General features: G+C 35.1%; 1 protein-coding gene across 2 annotated transcripts; it reads right to left on the bottom strand.

The window, feature by feature from the left end:
- Window positions 1–2,992: 2,992 nt before the first annotated feature.
- Window positions 2,993–17,982, bottom strand: LOC129269275 (diacylglycerol lipase-beta-like). 2 transcript variants are annotated; one of them, XM_054906752.2, is made up of 15 exons: window positions 17,896–17,982; window positions 15,472–15,633; window positions 14,978–15,224; window positions 13,536–13,738; window positions 12,911–13,001; window positions 11,357–11,619; window positions 10,705–10,834; window positions 10,220–10,303; window positions 9,438–9,590; window positions 8,618–8,745; window positions 7,985–8,053; window positions 7,235–7,307; window positions 6,135–6,327; window positions 5,692–5,863; window positions 2,993–4,961 (listed from the first exon to the last, which is right to left on the bottom strand). In XM_054906752.2, the coding sequence occupies exons 2-15, from the start codon at window positions 15,564–15,566 to the stop codon at window positions 4,784–4,786; spliced, it is 2,079 nt and encodes a 692-aa protein (XP_054762727.2). In that variant the 5' UTR covers window positions 15,567–15,633; window positions 17,896–17,982; the 3' UTR covers window positions 2,993–4,783. The 2 variants fall into 2 exon arrangements, with proteins under 2 accessions (XP_054762727.2, XP_063961614.1); XM_064105544.1 differs by lacking the exon at window positions 17,896–17,982 and adding an exon at window positions 17,660–17,868 and having other exon boundaries at window positions 3,071–4,961.
- Between the last annotated feature and the right edge of the window lie 797 nt (window positions 17,983–18,779).

Genomic DNA, 18,779 nt, shown 5'->3' with positions numbered 1-18,779 from the left:
AAAAGAAGTGGAAAATCGCTTCGGGCATATACAATTTTGGATAATAGAAAAACACAGAGTGGTTTCTAGAAAAATACCCACATATTAAAGCTACACCTGGGAAGGAAGTCAAAATAAAATGTATATTTTTAATAATCATGAGGCTTCGAGGTATTGAAATAAAACCTACTACAAGAAACGATAGATGACATAATTACATGGAATTTTTGTTGTAATATAAAAATGAATATTAAAAAGATCATGTTGCTATGTTGAATCGTGAAATGCATGCAAGACTGCCAGAGGACTTAAATTGTATAATGTTGTATTATTTTTGACATGTGCTGCAAAATAATGTTGGGAGAGAACAATTAGGCCGCCTTATTGACATGAAACCTCCAGTACATTTTGACAAATAACCAGTTAAAAAACACTTCATCAATAAATAGCCTTTACTACCGTATTTATCTTTTCATGAGAATTTTGCACAGCTGCTACTTGCTACAACACATAATTTGGCAAGTTATTTTATTATCTTCTGAAAACAAACAATTGAAATATAAGCAATTATATTTATAATCTATCTATCTTCAAATATTTGCCATACACGACAAAAAATAGACTGTACATACACCATATTAAATATTTTTCAAAAAAAAAGTCACAAACATTAGATATTCATATGGAACATGCAGATTTACATATACAATTGTCACCTAACAATTAAATTAACATAAATTAACAGTACTGTATACTATTGTGAAAAAGCAGAGTCTGAGATATTTAGAAATTAATTTGATTGGTTCTATGCTAAGGTAACCCAAAATCTGTACATTCATCTACATTAAGTGGAATTGCTTTAGAAGCTAGACAGAGGCTTCCATTTAGAGACCTACAAAGTAAGATATATACCAAAAATTAGCTTCTTCAGCAAAAAGATAGGTAAAATATTGCAGTAAGTTTATCATATCAGAGAATTGAGTAGTGGCCAATTTTTTAAATTTCAGCAAACATTTCAAAACAAAATAATCACTTGTTTGAGCTTTTGAGAACAAAAAAAATCAAGAAAAATGCATTCATGTAGAGAAGTTGATTTAAAAAATGGCTGGCAAGTTATCTTGCATTAATTAATTTGCATAATCACAAAAAAAGTTACAAAACAATCCATAAACTGAATAAAACCCTGTTCTAAACATGGTAGGTTTTAAAACACATTAAGTACAATTGTATATATCAACCAAGATAATATAAGCACAAACACAATAAGATCTCTACTAAATACTAAGCAGGATTTTGAATCTTAAGATATTTCATAAATATCTTTGGTATTTCTTGCCATGGTATCATTCAATATGCTTTATAGTAAAGAAATGTACATCCTCTACTTTTTACAAAAAGCCAATCACTATAAAAAAAAATTATATAGACTGGAAGTTTTAGAGAAAAATTAAAATTTATCACATTTCCTCTAAAAAATTTATGTGAATACTTGAGTTATTATATAAAATATTCACTGCACAGTGTTCTAGTATTAACAACTCGTACATAATCAATGGTTAGTTAACCTTTTTCTTTATATTTATTTTAGAGTTTATGTAAAGTAAAGAAGGCGCTAATTTCTATCAGTTTTATTTGCATTAAGTAATAATTTAATTTATATACATCTAGTACTATGTAATTTTGACAAGAAAAAAATTATAAAACTATCATGCAGCATAAATAAATAGGGTTAATAAAACATAAATTGTTTGGGTGACTTTTCACATTTGTATGTGAGAAAAATAATTTTCAATACAAAAATACTAAGGACTAAGAGCTGTGGGGAATAGATCTTACTTGAAATGACTCAGCAACCCTCTTTATCAAGGCAAAAATTATAAGCTGAGGTACACAAATACAAGATTCACTTAAAAAGAATAATCCCATCCTTGGCTAAATGATAGAAGATTTTAAACTTGCTCTAATAACAATCTGCGATGGACATCGCTCAGTATTAGCTCTGAATTATGCAATACTGGATAACGAAGCTTGATGCAACCATTTCTAATCAATTTTGTTTTGAATGTTAACACTGCAAAGCTATGATGAGTATTGTGCTAGAAAATGGAACACTAAATACAGAACTAATGGTTCACAATGATGCACAGGCCTAATACAACACTCCATCCCCACCCAACCCCTTAATAGAAAATAGAAGACTTGGAGACTTAAAGTGCTTTTAGTAAAGTCACCTTCACAGCTTCACTGCATGCAGGAAATGCTTAATTTATTTGGTGACTCTACCCTCAGCCTGATAATATTCCTATTTCAGTAACTATAAATGAATTTATCATAATTTGGGATATTTCTTGTGCCACAGAGTCAATATCATCTTGCCACTACCAACCATATGTATCAAACTGGGTAGGTAATAACTGTTGGTGGGGTTTTGAGGGTGTAAATCTGGATACAAAACCCACCTCCAGCACTGAATATGATACAAAAATGATGCCACAAATATATACATGTAAGTGATGTCATTTGCAACACCAGTCTTAACACCAGCATAAGCAGTCAACACCAATCTTGATAGTGATTTTTTGTAAATGGTGGTTTTTTGTTTTTTCTACCTGATTGCCATTAAGAAAGCATGAATGCTTGTAAGCAAGCAACCAGAGGACCGACGGCTCAAGGTCCTCTCCGAGGGACCTGGTAATGAGAATTAATGCCTTACCAAAGGACACTAGTGCATCAAGTAGGAATCGAACCTGAGTCACCGGAATCCGAAACTCCCACTCTACTGAGCTATCATGCCTCTTCATGTTTGTGGTTACAATTACAATTTGTAACAATTACACCATCACCTACTTGAAAGGTGCACCACAATATTCAAAGCACCTGTTGAATATTTCAAAACCATAAAAATAAGTTCATTGTACAGAATTTGAGACAAGCACAGTTACGAATTAAAATATTTCTAGCGTACAACTTAAATAAAATAAACAAATTATTGACAAATACAAAATAAAATCTGCACTTTTGAAGAAGCAGCAACAAAGATTTTCCTTTTACGGACATATCATAAAATGAAATATACAAATTACCACACAATGGTTATCAAAATAATTTATTCAGCACTGATCATATTGGCAAAAATAAAATCTTCAATATATTTTAGAAACAGAATATAACACCATCAAAATCTTTTTATAGAAGGCACCAGAAGAACTTTAGAAAGATCCAAAAATGCAATTAAAAAAAAATCACTGTCATACTTTGCAAAAGATTTTGATCATATAAGCTCCAATAAACACTGCACATAATTTCACTTCTCTGCCAAGAAAAAGAAAATCATCCCTGGCAACAAAGTACATATTGTATCAACAAAGCACTGTTTTGGTGATTGTTCTAACATTTTAAGGGCTGTTATTAGAAAACTTGTTATAATTACAGTGCATCTAAAATTCAAAGCACCGGGTAGGCCTGTCGGTGAAATTATCGATGAATGAGAATAAAAAACTTTAAGCATGTATATAGCATGATCATTATAAAATGGAATTATTTTCCCCAAAAATTTTCTTTAGACCAAGGATTGGTGATTTTTTTTTAAATTGTAAATGCATTAAACTTAAAAGAAACCCAGTAATTTTAAGAACTTAATGTTCAATTATTTTCTACAAATGTAATCAATTGAGATGTGGTGAAGTATTTTACTTTAAAGGCAAAAGGAAGTGTACTTGAGAATCTTTATATTTTCCTGATTATTCTGGTACCAAAATTTCAAATTTGCCAAAGTGAGTTACATCCTTCTATTATTGTCAACCTAATCAGCCTGATTTTAGAGTCCTGGCACACCTAGTCATTTGCAGGCTTTTCATGCTTTATAGACTTTAAACACAGGACTCAAACGTGCCAGAATCCGGGGGGGGGGGGGGGGGCCACTTCCATTGACAAGTGGATACCATGCACGACCATGGGGTCTCGAAAAGCACCCTAAACACGTATTTTCCATATTCTGAAAATGCACCCCTTAACAAGTATTGGCGTGTGAAACCCTACCCTTAACAAGTATTGGAAACAAAACGATACTCTTGGCAAGTATTCCCTGAATTGACCCCCTAAACAAGTACAGCGATATTTTTATTATGTCACTCACGGTCGTCGGTTTTACCTTTACCTGATTAGGTTTAGTACAGCCCCACCTCTCACATCTCGTGCAAAATCGTACTCTAAACACGTAATGTTGACTCTTGTGGCAAAAAGTACATCCTTTATAAACATTTGTCTTAATTTTTTACACCCTCGCAAATTTGATCCTAAACACGTAGCTTTCCTAGCGAAAATAGATACCCTTTTTTTCATTATTTTAGTGTTTCTTACACCCTTATTATGTTTCGTACGTAACGTGCCCTCTCTTGAAAAAGACTTCCTTTTGCATGTTTTTTTTGGTCGCGCATGGTATCCACTCGTCAATGTAAGTGGCCCCCCAGGGCCAGAATTCAAAGTTTATTAACACCAAATACAGAAAAACGTATAGATTCTCTATAAGCATATTCATTGAGATTTTCAAGAATTCTGACATATAATACAATGATTAATCATTATTATTATTAATCTGGCATCATCTATGCCACAGGGCGGGGGACCTACAGGTCACTCACTACTCCTGATATAACTGATTAGGGGTGTGCAGGTGTACCAATGCTGTACCCCAGGGTTTCCGAAGGCTCTTGGGAAGTTCAGGGGTTTGGTGAATGTAATACCCTGGTTCAATCAAGTGAGTTGTTTCCCAAACCCTTGGATGATTTCAGCCCTCCACTATTTCTCAACAGTCAGGATGGACAACATGGCCGTTTTTGATGCGGTCAACCAACCAAGTGAAGGCCTGTTTGATGTCCACGGGTAGATGGTCCTTGATCATGCCAGGCCGGACACCGATGTGGTCAAATTGGCGATGGGTCACCCAGCGAGCGCAGTATTCATCGTTTGACCCGCAGCAACCACTGAGGGAATGATGGGAGAGCAGACATTAGGGATATATGATGGTTCAATCTCTGCCAAAGTTGGAATGTAAGAAACAATCTTATCTTGAATCATCATATTAGAAAATCAATCATAAAGAATCCTTCAGCTATAGGATCTGTTGCATAAAGAGCTGCAATCATGTGGAACTAAATTTTTAATCAAAACATGCTCTGGGGGATTCGCACATTTTTAGTTGCATTTTTTTCTGCAACAGGCCTGTGGACCAGCAAAGGCCTGAAAAGTCAATTGGATATGAGTCCTCAAAATATATGTTGCAGAGACATGCAACATTCTATTGTGTAGATCAATGATATTAAAAAAAAGGTTTTTGCAAAAGTGTGCAAAAAATTGCCCAGAGTTGCATGGACAAATTCATGACATCATTTCTTATATTGTAATTTCTAGGCTTCTACTCACTCTTCCAATAACAAACTAAGTAAACCCCCAAAATACAGGAAAGTTGAGCTACACAAATAATGCATTCCTGCTATTAAACTCAAAGAGCATTATGAAATGGTATTTTGAACATAATAATAATTCAATCTTTGTAAAGCGCACATATCTGCAAATAATGACAATCAAGGCACACAAAGAAGATTAGAAACAAATATGAAATAAATAAATAGAAATAAATACATAAGACTGCTAATTGCAAGAATCCCATTCCAATTTTCTTTGAAGTTATATAGATAAAAGCTGTTCTTTTACCCAGAATGCATCTCCCTGCGAGTGATCCAGATCATCTGTCCAGGGGGAAACAGTGGCATGAATTCCTTACGACTTGAGACACTTGAGAGCCTTCCATTAGACGATGAAGCAGCTCCATCATCGACATCCACTGCAATGGTCTCTATTTCACCATCATGGGGATCACCATTTTCTAAAACAGAGAGAGAGAGAGAAAAGGGGAGGGTATTTATGACATAAATGATGATGATGCTGATGATGAAAATAATGACGACGGCAACAACAAAACAATAACAATAATGGTAATAATAATGATAATCATAATGATAATAATAATGATGATGATGTTGATGATAATGATAATAATTTTGTGCCAGAGGATAAAAAGCACAACTGTTATTTTTGAAGAGAAAATGCACTCCTAACAGACACAACATTCATGTCTAGACCATGAAAACCCCTACCTTCTCTATGACTATGTTCTTCTGCGGGACTATCTAGGAGACGTTGTTCTGCTCCTCTAGGATTGGCAGGGAGGAGGGGTTCCCGGGGGTTACAGCACAGTCCATCTTCATGGTCCATCTCATTGACGGACAATGGTAGATTGTCTGGAAGACCTCTACAGGTGTACCAAAGACCACGCATGATGACTCGGTACTGAGAGAACAAAATGGAATAGGGATTGATAATTTGATCAATTTTGCAACATCACAATGAAGGACTTGCAGTAAAAATGAGTGTTTCTTTAACCATTGCCACTGGTGTTATTTTGTAATGATGATCTTGATTTATTTACATTTTTATTTTTTGGGTGCGTTTTGATTGCATTCTGTAATGCTGTATTCATGCCTACCTTACAGTGATCTTAAACTTGTTCACTTTGCTTCTCATGAGTTATTTTGCTTTTATCTCTGATTATAATGTAATTATGGTAAACACGTGGGCCCGTATTCCGAAGTCAGGTTTAACTTAGACCGTGGTCTAACTCTGTGCTAACATTATGGGAAGCCAAAAGTGTCAAAATTTTTATTAAGTTGTATGTTTTTTATATTTACTGAGCTCTTTCCTGACTCATTGATGGTGAAGACAATAATTTATTTATACTTCCTACACAATTATGAATGATTTGAGAACCAAATGGGCTGAAATATCTTATCTCTTCTGTTAGTGATTTACATAGCAATTGGCTGTCCATACTTACACCACAACTTTAAACCTAAGTTTAAGTCAAACCCGACTTCAGAATACGGGCCTTGAAGTTTTGGTCCATTAATCTTCAATTAATGTCTTTTAAGCATTTATCAATCAGAATAAATAAGTGAAATAAACATATAATATATAACTCAGACTAAAGACCACTGAAACCACGCCACCTCCACAAAAGAAATAAATTTTTGCTAAAGTTTTACCCACTTGTGTATATCTCTACTGCATATTTATTTGAGTACAGATTTTCACTGACATACAGGCAAATAGAATTTCAATATCTAAGCTGGGCAGTGGAACTTATATAAACCCAATCATGCTCAAATTATGCAAATGATCAATTGACATGTCAGCTTACCTTAGGCACTGGGCAGCTCTTAATAACTTCTATTAACTGATCCCTGAGCTGTTTGAGGGTACACATGCTCATCCTGTAAAAAAAAGTAAGAATACAATTACTTGCATTTATATACACAGGATGTGTCAACAAAAAGGAAACACCAAATTTATGATAGAATGTGACAAAATTATCAAATTTATAATTATTAATTTACATGAATTTACAGTATAATACATCAGCATTTCCCCAATACGTTTTCTAGGACCATGCATCAATAAACGCCATCAATCAAAAAAAAAAAGAGAGCAAAATAGCAGGTGGTTTGCTTCCAATTCATAGGATATGAAAACAGTAAAACAAGTGGGTTTGTCAATGATTTTAAACAGATTTTAAAAGGTATTAAAGTGTGGTTTCCCTTTTTTTCCTGATACACCCAGTATAATGGAAATTGATAATTATTCAAGATCTTCTTCAAATTAAAATTTTAATTACTAGTTTATGATACAGAGCGGGATATAATTTTGAAAAGTATCATCGATGGGCAGGTTAAACATCTTAAAATTTAAAATTTTGGGGACAGCTCAGATCAACTTTGATTTAATATAGTTGCCACCTTATTTTGCCTAGAAATAATTCTCTTTAGGAATTAGGATACCAATTTCAGGTCGCCACAATTGTCATAACTCCAAAATACAACGTTTTCTAAGCTGTACCCAAAATTATAAAAATTGGGGGATACATGGTTTAAACACTCCAGTAATAACTCACCTAGGTACTATATCTTCTCCTAGTACTACAGCAGTAACAAAACTCTGAGAATATAATACTCCTTCAGCACTGAAAGGGAATAGACAGAAAAAAGTAAAAAAATCGGTGACTTGTAATTTTTTCTTTAAAAGATCTGTATGACTCAGCTTATGCTGCTAACCTATCTTGAATAAAATAACATTATTACAATCAGACACTGATCATGTTGAAATACTTGTCATGCCAAACAATAAAGAAAAGATATCACGATGTCATCTGAGTATTCAAGAATTATCACTCGACCAAGGTGAAATTAGACCATTTGGGTCTTTAGACTAAATGAGAATTAGACTAAGTGGGTATTGACCAAGTGTAGTGTAGACCAAATGGCAATATGACCAATTGATTGGAGACCAAACTGGTTTAACCCATGTCGTATCAGGGGCTGTTTCATAAAGCTGTTCGTAAGCTAAGAGCGACTTTAAGAACGACTGGTGAACCCTTCTCACGCGCTAAACCATCGGCAAAGAATATTTTGGTGTATACCATTTACCACAAGGGATCACCAGTCTGATTATCAGAGAAGTAGACCAAATGAAGATAAACCCAAATAATAAACATTAAATAAGACCAAGAAATCAATATTTGACGTACTTGATAAGGCCACCAGGGGGTGAGAAGGCATACGCTTTGATTTCTGGGTACTTCTCTCGGAGGAGAATCGACAAGACGGCTGCAACACCAGCTCCAAGGCTATGACCAGATACAACTAACTTGTAATCCTGAAAACAAAAACAAAAATATTGACCAGCAACTAGGTATTGAAAGTTGTTCTGATTTACACTTTGACCCCAAACTTATTAATCACTTTATAAGTAAATTCAAACCAAGCACCACTTTATTTGCATTGAGTATGATATTGAAGGGATGGTTTGAGGATAGAGAGGTAATGGTAAATAACACCATCCTCAATAGAGAAACCTGTGTATTGGTGGAGGGTTCGTTCAGTCAGACATTCCAACAAGATGCCTTAGTCTGAGGTTAATCTTGCATCAATCCTGAATAGGAAATTCCAGATGTGTCTTTTATGACAGGGAAGATCTAAAATCCAGAGAGCACCAAAACGTGTCCCCATGAAAACTTTAAAATTTCTAAGCAAAACTCTTATCAAAAGTTATTTCCACAAGATGATCATATTTCTACCATCAGAACTTGGTGCTGCATTTCTCTTTTCCAGTTCACGCTGATGCTCACATTGCTCATACTCTCATCAACGTAAAGTACAAAACCTGGTGTTCATAAAGCTGTTCGTAAAGATACGCATGACTTTACGCACGACTGGAACATGTTCTAATGTGCTAAGTCGTCTGCACAGGGATATATCACATAGCACAAGAAAGGATCGTGCGTAAGGTGCGTATTTGTATCTTACAAATGGCTTTATGAAACACCCATCTGGCAAGAGGATACTCACTGGATATTGATGGAATGCATCTTCAAGTATATTGAGTTCACTTAGTTTATTAAGGATGTACTTTGAGTTGTTGGCGATTCCTCTGTGAGCATAGATCTCATGGCCCTCTTTGTCCAACCTCTCAGCATCTGCAGACACATCGGTTAACATATCCTATAAAATGAAATATAAATAATGCTTGGTATTGGCTGCATAATCTTTTGGTTCAATGCTTCAATAGCCACATGAAGCTTGCACCCACTTCCAGGTTTCTAAGTAATAATAATGATGATGATCAGGATTCTAACCAGGGACTTTCAGTGGCATATACTGCCCAACAACTTGCCACAGAGATTCAGACTAGTCAGTCTTAAAATTCATTTTCATATCATTTCCTTTGTCTGTAGGGAAATTAGAGTCAGGCAGATGGGTGTGATATTGCATTGAGTGTTCATCAATAATGGCGATAACGACGGCGATACCGCTAATTGAAAAAAAAATTTAATGAGTCTATTTACTCCTAAATGTATAATTTTTTTTCTAAATTCAATTATTCTTCACATGAATAGTGAGAAATCAACTTTGTTCTGCACAAAAAATGAATATGTGGGACCTCACAAATATGGTACATTTTTGGGGCCATACAAACACACTGGAATGACATTCCCTTTGTATGTCATTCCCCTGGAGTAAAATAAAAGAAGCAACAGGGTTCACAAATCTCCCTTTTTTGCAAGAAGAAAATGCAAGTTTTGCTACTAAAGCTAGGGCATACAGTAAATTTTAAAATACTTAATTCTTACCCTGAACGAGAGTGTCCCTCTGATTGCGATGACCACTGATTTACAAGTATGGTCTAAGACAACAATGAATGGACTCTGGAATATCTGTTCAACAAGAAATCAATCAAGAATGTTTATATCAATGTCTGGAATTATTTTCTTAATATATCATTTTACATTTACATGTCACAAGACCAACGGATTGATCATTTTTTTAAACAACACTATCAACGCATGTGTATTACATGAGTGTTTCTAAATACTATCAAATCATCATATTAATCAGCATTTTTTATCTACAAACTGTAAAAATATCAACATTCCTGAATTGACTATGAACGATCAAGTCTGCAGAACTAGACAAATGTCACCCAGAAAGTAATACTTTTCATCAGTGCGACTTATTTCTGACACAGACACAAGAGGCCACATTTTTGTGTATGTGGGGGGGGGGGGGGTAGAGAGGGGGCATATTTCAGGTGAGAACCATATCCATGTTTGATTACCTTATTTTTGAAGCTAACATAGAGAAGGTCCTCCTCGTCTGCTCTTGCTATGGATCTCACAGCCGTGGTGTTACACTGACAGCAGTTATCACCGGCTATGTGATCTAATGGCCTAACGCACGAACAGCACCTGAAAAGTGTTCAACAAATAAAACTTGCTTTTAATAAGTACAGTACTTCGGTTTTTCAGGTGTTTGTAAAGGATATGATTATATTTATGAAAATTTATACAATGAGTGAAGGACCTGACTTGGACTAAAATCTGAATCAGTTTGTAACTTCCAATGTCGGATGAATTACAGGTGCACAATGTGGATAAAACTAGACTGAATTTATTTACTTTTTCAGAGCGTAGATTGTAAAGATATTTTTCAGCTACATTATTTTGCAGAAAATGGCAAAATGCATAAAGAAAATCTCCAACCATTTAAGTATAAAGCAGTACTCATCCTAATGAATAAAAGTGACAAAAGCAAACAGACAGTAAAGTCTTTAAGTTGGCAATGCAAAGTGGAATATAATGATGATCATTATCATCACAAATTGGGATTCATTCAAAAACACATAAACCATTTGGTTTAAAATGCAATGTGTTTACATGAAATTTATGTATAACGTACTATAATATATCACTTATATAGTAATTATTTACCTCCCCATGCAACAAAGCTTGCAGAGCCAGCATTTGAGATCTGCATGAACTAGAATGGGCCAACCAATGGATGCCATGGAGTACTGGTAGTAGTGCCAAATGGTCTCTATACTCCTCTCTACTGGTTCTGTAGGCAGGGCCACATCAGGTCCAGGATCTTTGCATGCGGCTGTCATTGTGATCCCATCTTGGATCCGTCTTGCCTGTTCCACTTGGACCAGGATCAGGCCTGCGACAATGTCCGATAGGACCACATCCAAGTTCTGAGTTAATTGCAAGGAGAGCAAAGAAATGGAACCATGAAGTGATGTTCGATATTCAAAAAACCACAAAATAAATCCTTAAAATCTATGTATACATCAAGAAGATTTTAATCATAGATCCGGTTAAAACATTTGTAATGAATATTCAATCAATGCACTTACAGCTGACCTTGGAAAAGGTCGAGTCGAATAACATTTACAATTTGTTTCGCAAAAAAAATCGTTGGAAAGTTATGCTTTTTTTTATTTTGAGGGATTTTTTTTCCTCGGGGAATGGTGATAATGCTTTTCAAATAGATTTGGAAGGGAAATTGATCCCGCTGAGAAAATAACCTTTTCAGCTTTTATTTTGTAACTTACAAACAGCTTCATGATACACCTAACTGCTCCAATCATACTTCATTACTTGTTATTGTTTTTTAAAGGTCCACCCCAGGAAAATGCTGACTTGAATAAATAGAGAAAAATCAAACTAGCACAGTGCTGAAAATTTCATCAAAATCGGATGTAAAATAAGAAAGTTAAGACATTTTAAAGTTTCGCTTATTTTTCACAAAACAGTGATATGCACAACCAGGTGAGTCAGTCGATGATGTCCATCACTCACTATTTCTTTTGTTTTTTATTGTTTGAATTATACAATATTTCATTTTCTTACAGATTTGACAATAAGGACCAACTTGACTGAATCATATAGTATTAAACAATACTCGTTCCACATGTTCACGGTGGAATTAATCGTTATTTCACTTGACAATGAGGAGTAAAATAGATTATTTCATATTTCATATAATAAAATACAAAAGAAATAGTGAGTGGAAGACGTCATAGTCTCCTCATTTGCATACCAGCAAGGATGTGCATATAACTGTTTTGTGAAATTAAGCGAAACTTTAAAATGTCATAACTTTCTTATTTTACATTCGATTTTGATGAAATTTTCAGTGTTATGATTGTTGGATTTTTCTCTTTTTATTCAAATCAACTTTTTGTTGGGGTGGACTTGTCGTTTAAATGTCTATGCATATGCACGGAAGAGGTTTCTTTCCCCATGAGTTAACTATGAAATATTCTAGTATTGTCTGTAATGTCAAACTGATTTTGGCTCCATTTAGATGTAAGGCTCACATTTCATAAATAATTTGCAGGTATTCATATGCGTGAAAATGCTTGAATTTAATCCTATTGTGATTTATAATCAGAATCGATTGCAACGTTTAGCAAAGTGTGATGTTGGCTTTGTAGAAAATTAACTAGATATCCTTGGCAATATAATATTGCTCTGTCTTACTTGGAATAGGGATGAAAACACTGCAGCAGCTTCAGCATATGCAACCTGAGAATTCTCATCCTTTTTCACACAAAAACAGCACCTGCGACATCTAGGGAAAAAACAGAATATAATGTCAACTTCATAAAGATTAAATGCATTGATCAATAATAAATGAATATATGATTAGACTTTTCAATATGAAAACAACATCATTCTGCATCATTAAGATAAATTTATCTTAACATAATACCAGAAATATAAATGTTCCATACTGCCATTTGTAACAACACATTATTACACGAACGACAGGGTCAAATTTTTCCTTAAGTCCAAATAAACATAAACTTTATTCTGAAAATCTTTTAAGTTGAGGAAAAATTGTGACAAAATATTTGATTTATAAAAAAAACAAAAACAAGTGGAACATCCCAGGCAGTCTCTTCTTCCCAGGCTACATAGGTTTAAGATTAGATGTTGATGCACCACTGCTGCTGCCATCAGGAAAAAGTGTCTGCGTCTTGCTTCTGCTATATACATGTAGACCAGACTATAATGGTTTCTAAAAACATATTTGAAACAAGGAGACATCTTTTCATTATTTTCATGTCAACAAAATCTCTTTCTAACTCTACAAATGTCCTACCTCTTTTCCCAGCGATCAAAGTCATCGAACTGTTCATTTTCATGGCGATGCTTCCCTCCAAAGAGAATGAGTACACAGATAGCAATAGCTATAAGGAGGAACCAGCTAAAAATGAGAGCAGCCTGCACCAGACGGACGAGGCTCACGTCACATGACTGGTCGGACTGTAACTCCCAATCTCTGAACACCCATACTGCACCCACCTAGAAAGAAATTATTTCAAAAGAAAAAAATAAGCAACAAAATAAAAATACAGAGAATAAATAAGTCTGCATTATTTAAAAATAAAACCATAGCACTCCTTCATACACTATCAACCAAACATTTAAACAATTCAAATTGAGGTAAAACTCTAAAAGGATCCAATAGAATAACCAAGTTTTAACATGTATAATTAAATATCGTATGATTATGGTAGTAAGAGGGTTCCTTCTAAAAAACTAACAAAATAAATGCATTCTGTCTTGGGGACATTCTTAAAAAAAAAAAAAAAAGGAATGCACCATACATGTACATGTACTGTACGTGCTTCTCCATATTGATTCCACATATTCCATTTTCAGCAAGTTTTTGTTATTTCACTTAAAGGGGAATCCAACCCAAATAAAAACTTGTTTTTAGAAGGAAAAGAAAAATCAGACAAGGTGATTGGTGAAAGTTTGAACAATATTGGACAAAAAACAAGAAAGTTATGAATTTTTTAATGTTGTAAATATTGGTAATCACTACACCCATGGAGACTTCAAATTGGCCGCATATGGGATGTCATAGTGATGTAAGGCAAGGACTACTCTTCCATGTACTCCAATACATATTATGGCTAAAATGTCATTTTTCCCAAAAGTTTTATTTCAAATTATATTTTTCTTTCATGAGGACATAAAACAATATACTACCTGGGTTATATTTAGATTACTGCCCCAGGGGAATGGGTACTTAGGAGAAAACCACAAATCCCTGATAATAAAGTACATGGCCTATGGGAAAGTTGTCCTTGCCCCTTGTCATGATATACTTACTCAGTTGCCAATTTGAAATCTACATAGTATTAGTGATCTCAATTTTAAAGCAGCTATATCTTTCTTATTGCTTGTCCGATTTCTTTCAAACTTTCACCATTCTGTTTAATTTATTTTTCTCCTTCCCAACACAACATTTTATGGCCAAGGCTGGATTCCCCTTTAAGCTTTCTTTAACTATGCAAGAAAAGTCCATATATCTAAACTAAGCAAACATAAAATGTTTTTAAAATGTTCTAAAGGTTTTCAGCAGGTCCTCAGACTGGTTTAAGTAAATGCATAAAAGTTTCAGAAAATGCAGGATTCTAAGTTGGCAGATCCTTATGAATAGCTTGAAAAAAAAATTATCTTCCATCCATCAGCCAACTTCAGTCTCATCCAATCAAATCACTTATCATGATTATTTCACAATTCTTAACCTACCAAGCTACTTGCAATCTCTGCAAGAAATACCAGAGCCCTGATATACAGCAATGCTGGCAGGAACCTCCGGGGATAGGTATCCGTAATAGTGCCCTGCCCGCTGACCACGCCTATCACTATCTCCAAGGCAACAGTGATGGTAAGAAGAACGACAAGGCCAATCAGGAAGCCGGCTAAAAGGTCACCTTGTTTACACTGGCGTATGGTGGGATGTTGGATGACAAATACTGCAATGGCCGATGCCAGACTGGTTAAAAATAAAATGTAAAGCTCACTCATGTATCTGAATTATCATTATAATGCGAACTTAGACCAGTGGAATCTGGTTCATGTCATTGAATAGAACAATTTAACTTGAACACTAGAACAATTTAAATTGTGCACTTAAGTAACACTTGGAACAATTGTATCTATAGACATTGAATATCTGTACAATATTGGACCAATTCGCGCCAATGATGTACATGTAGATGATAGTAGATCACCCAACTTACAAGATGAGGCGGACACTGGCCGAGCCGATGGCAGGAAAGACGAGATCATCACCTCCAACATTCCATCGTCTCTTGAACAAGATCAAAGCAGGCATGACTCACATCTTTACCAAGTGTCTCTTGTTGAACAAACTATGTGCCATCAAGAACTAAATGATGAAACTGGAAAAAGAAAAGAAGAGAGAACGAACTGAGATTTGTGGAATAACTGAACTGAAAAAACTCAGGTGTTGATTTAACACCAGCCCGGAATCTATATATGTCCACACCAGAGGAGTATTAAACAACACCAGTTTGGTTTTGGTCTAACACCAGGGGCCCGTCTTACAAAGAGTTGCGATTGATCTGATCAATCGCAACTATGGATGGCCAGCAACGTCAACATCTATTATGCATGTTTGTTCAAAATATTTTCCAGCTATGATATGCATGCATTCATTGTTTTCTTAAAAATTCACTGTGCTTCTCTTTGTTTACAAAGGACATTGTGCAAATTTCCTGTAGAAAAAATTATGACACTGATGGATTTCCATATAGTTACGATTGATTTGATCAATCGTAACTCTTCATAAAACGGGGCCCGATATGTGTTTATACAACACCAATTCGTACTTAAACAGCATCGGTTTGATTCCAAACTGGTGTTATTTCAATACTTCTCTAGTGTGGACAGATATAGAACCTGGGCTGGTGTTAAATCAACACCAGAGTTTTTGCAGTGTGGAAAAAATAAGGCAAATTCTATCAAATGGTGATGGTAATATATTGGCATGAGATATGGTACAATGGTACATCCTTAAAGAGATAAGACAATTTCCAGAATACTGATTTGAGATAATAAACTATATCTAAGGTAAAAATTTTGATTACATCCTTCTGGATTTTGTACATTGGTGCTTTAAAGTCTGACTAATCTGGCAGATTTTTTCCAACTTATTGAGGTGTCAATGCCCACTGGAGTGGTCTGCGCATATATGTGTATCTGCGTGATTCAAATAAAAGAAGACATCAGTGTTGTGTCCGAGGCCAGCTTGTCCAAGGCCAAGGCCGGATGACCCAAGGACAAGGCCCGATGCCAGACCGAGGCCGAATATTCCAATACAAAGCCGGAGAGCCAGAAAAAGGCCAGCCATGGCCAAATATTGTTTGGTGGCAACGGCCACAGATTTCATAGGGACCCTAAATACCTGTCATTTCTTTGCCCAGTGATGCTCTTTGCTTGGTTATGTATTGTTTTTCCATACCTCCATAAAAAAACATACACTCATACTCATATACATACCAGTATACATTGCATACAGTACACTCATATAGTCCATACACACACCCACTCATACATAACCACTTACCCCAATAACCATATTGTTAACCCTTTTGAGGACTAGATTTTTTTACTTTGCTTTAGGTTTTTGGATTGTTTAGAAATCAAGTTGTCTGGGAGTAGATTAGGAGTATACAGACAATTTGATTTCGAAACAATTTGAAAGCCTGACGCAAAGTCAAAATTTTCACTCTAGTTTGATGAAAAGTGGAAGGGTATCACTTTGAAATATTGTTTAATAATGTTTCAAAAGGGAGGTACAGAAAATCCAGCTCCATTAACTTTCTATGGATGTCTTTTTAGCTGCACAGTGCACACTCTTAGAGTTTATTTTAGACCCCTCATTTGAGACACTGTACATACATTGCACCTGCACAACTGACAACAGTACGACAATATGCCAGACGGTGGCCTGTACTTATAGAGAAGAAGAAGAACGTAAATTTTAATATGAGAATACCAAGACTAGACTCGAGATTGATGTAATGCCAATGGCGCACACGCAAAACATTTTTTTTCAGTTATATTCTAGCATGCAGACGTGCATTGCAAAGTCAAGTCTCCGTCGATTGTCAGTGCAGCATGCATGCAGTGCAGCTGTGCTGCATTGGCTTTGACGTCAATAACAAAATAGAAAGACCAAAGTGCAAAGAAAAGTTTTTAAAAAGGCGTACCAGCGCGCGCACGCGCTGTCAGTGTCAGTATTGCACTTGCAGTGCAGTCTACTCTAGTCTCTACATCAATTTATGTACAAAATGTGAAGCAATATTTAGAGAACAAAATTGAAGAAGATTAAAACTATCGAATTCTTTTTTTTTCCAGAGATAAAAAAGGATAATGTCCGGACGCTCGGACTCGGACACCCACCTCCCATATGCCGGCCGTTTCCAAAAACATAAATCTGAATATGTGGGACAAATGGCAAATTGTTCTTCGCACAGCCACAGGCACAGATTTTCTATTCTTGTTAATCTCAGCTTCAAGAAGTAAACCGAGGCCACGAACATAAAACCAAAACTACCATTAATGAATAGCTCTATCAATATTGTATCAAAGCAAAGGTTCTGAATTACACTAAAAAGACTGAAACACGAAGTTCTAACCTTGTTTTTCTTTTCTCTATTCACTACTACTGGCAAATTTCTCAGATGACGTCATTTTCTACAAATAGATGGTCGCTGTTCCTTCTCTTTGAAGAGGTTGGATGGATTATATGTCATATATGGCAGTCATGGTTTTCCATCTGTCTCTATCCAGTGCTATCTTGAATTGCAGCATTCGTTTATCTTTCTGCCTGTCATCTCTTCAATATTTCCAAGCCAGCTTTTTCTTTTACGTCCCCTTCCTCTTTTGCCTTCAATTTTTCCTTCCATGATTTCCTTTGACAAAGATTCATGTCTTCTGCATGGCCATAATATGAGAGCTTGCGTTCTTTTATTGATATAATAGTTCTTTCCGTGTGAAAGTATTAAAAAAAAAGTAAACCTGTATCAGTGGGCGCAAGCGGACGAAATTTTGTTGGAAAATGGTCGACCTCGATCCAATGGAGAGGGTAGACAAAAATTTGGAAAAATTGCAAATCGAGTTGATAGAACAAGATTTGGCAGACATATATATGTGCAATACAGTTTATATTTTAAAAATATATAAAAGGGCTTTTATGAAAAAATAACATTTAATTGTAACAAATTTTGAAAAAGTATTCATTTATTTATTCATTCATCTATAAATTTATCTATTCATTTTAAAATATTTATTCATTATTCATTTGTTTATTCATTCATTCATTTCATCTGTTTTATTTATCATTAATATATTACTATATTTCGGGAACGGGGTATAAAGTGGATCCATATTTATCTAGATAAAGAGAGACGAGTAGACGGGACTCTCTAATGGACAAGAATTATACAAGTTTCAGTTTTATTTGGAGGACTATGCCGCGCGTCCCCATCCCCCAGACCACCCTACTGTTTCGGTGGTTTTT

This window comes from Lytechinus pictus, chromosome 10, assembly GCF_037042905.1.
Source record: "Lytechinus pictus isolate F3 Inbred chromosome 10, Lp3.0, whole genome shotgun sequence".
Taxonomy (NCBI): domain Eukaryota; kingdom Metazoa; phylum Echinodermata; class Echinoidea; order Temnopleuroida; family Toxopneustidae; genus Lytechinus; species Lytechinus pictus.
Note: the sequence above shows the minus strand (reverse complement) of the source record. Positions and strands in the feature narration are given on the sequence as shown.

Bases quoted from the DNA above. Each gene is read 5' to 3' on its own strand.
- LOC129269275 (XM_054906752.2), bottom strand. From the start codon at position 15,566: ATGCCTGCTTTGATCTTGTTCAAGAGACGATGGAATGTTGGAGGTGAT. The intron at 10,835-11,356 runs GTAAATAATTAC...AACACTTTTCAG, and splicing joins AAGCTTTGTTGCATGGGGAG to GTGCTGTTCGTGCGTTAGGC. The intron at 9,591-10,219 runs GTAAGAATTAAG...TTCATTTTATAG, and splicing joins GAGGGACACTCTCGTTCAGG to GATATGTTAACCGATGTGTC.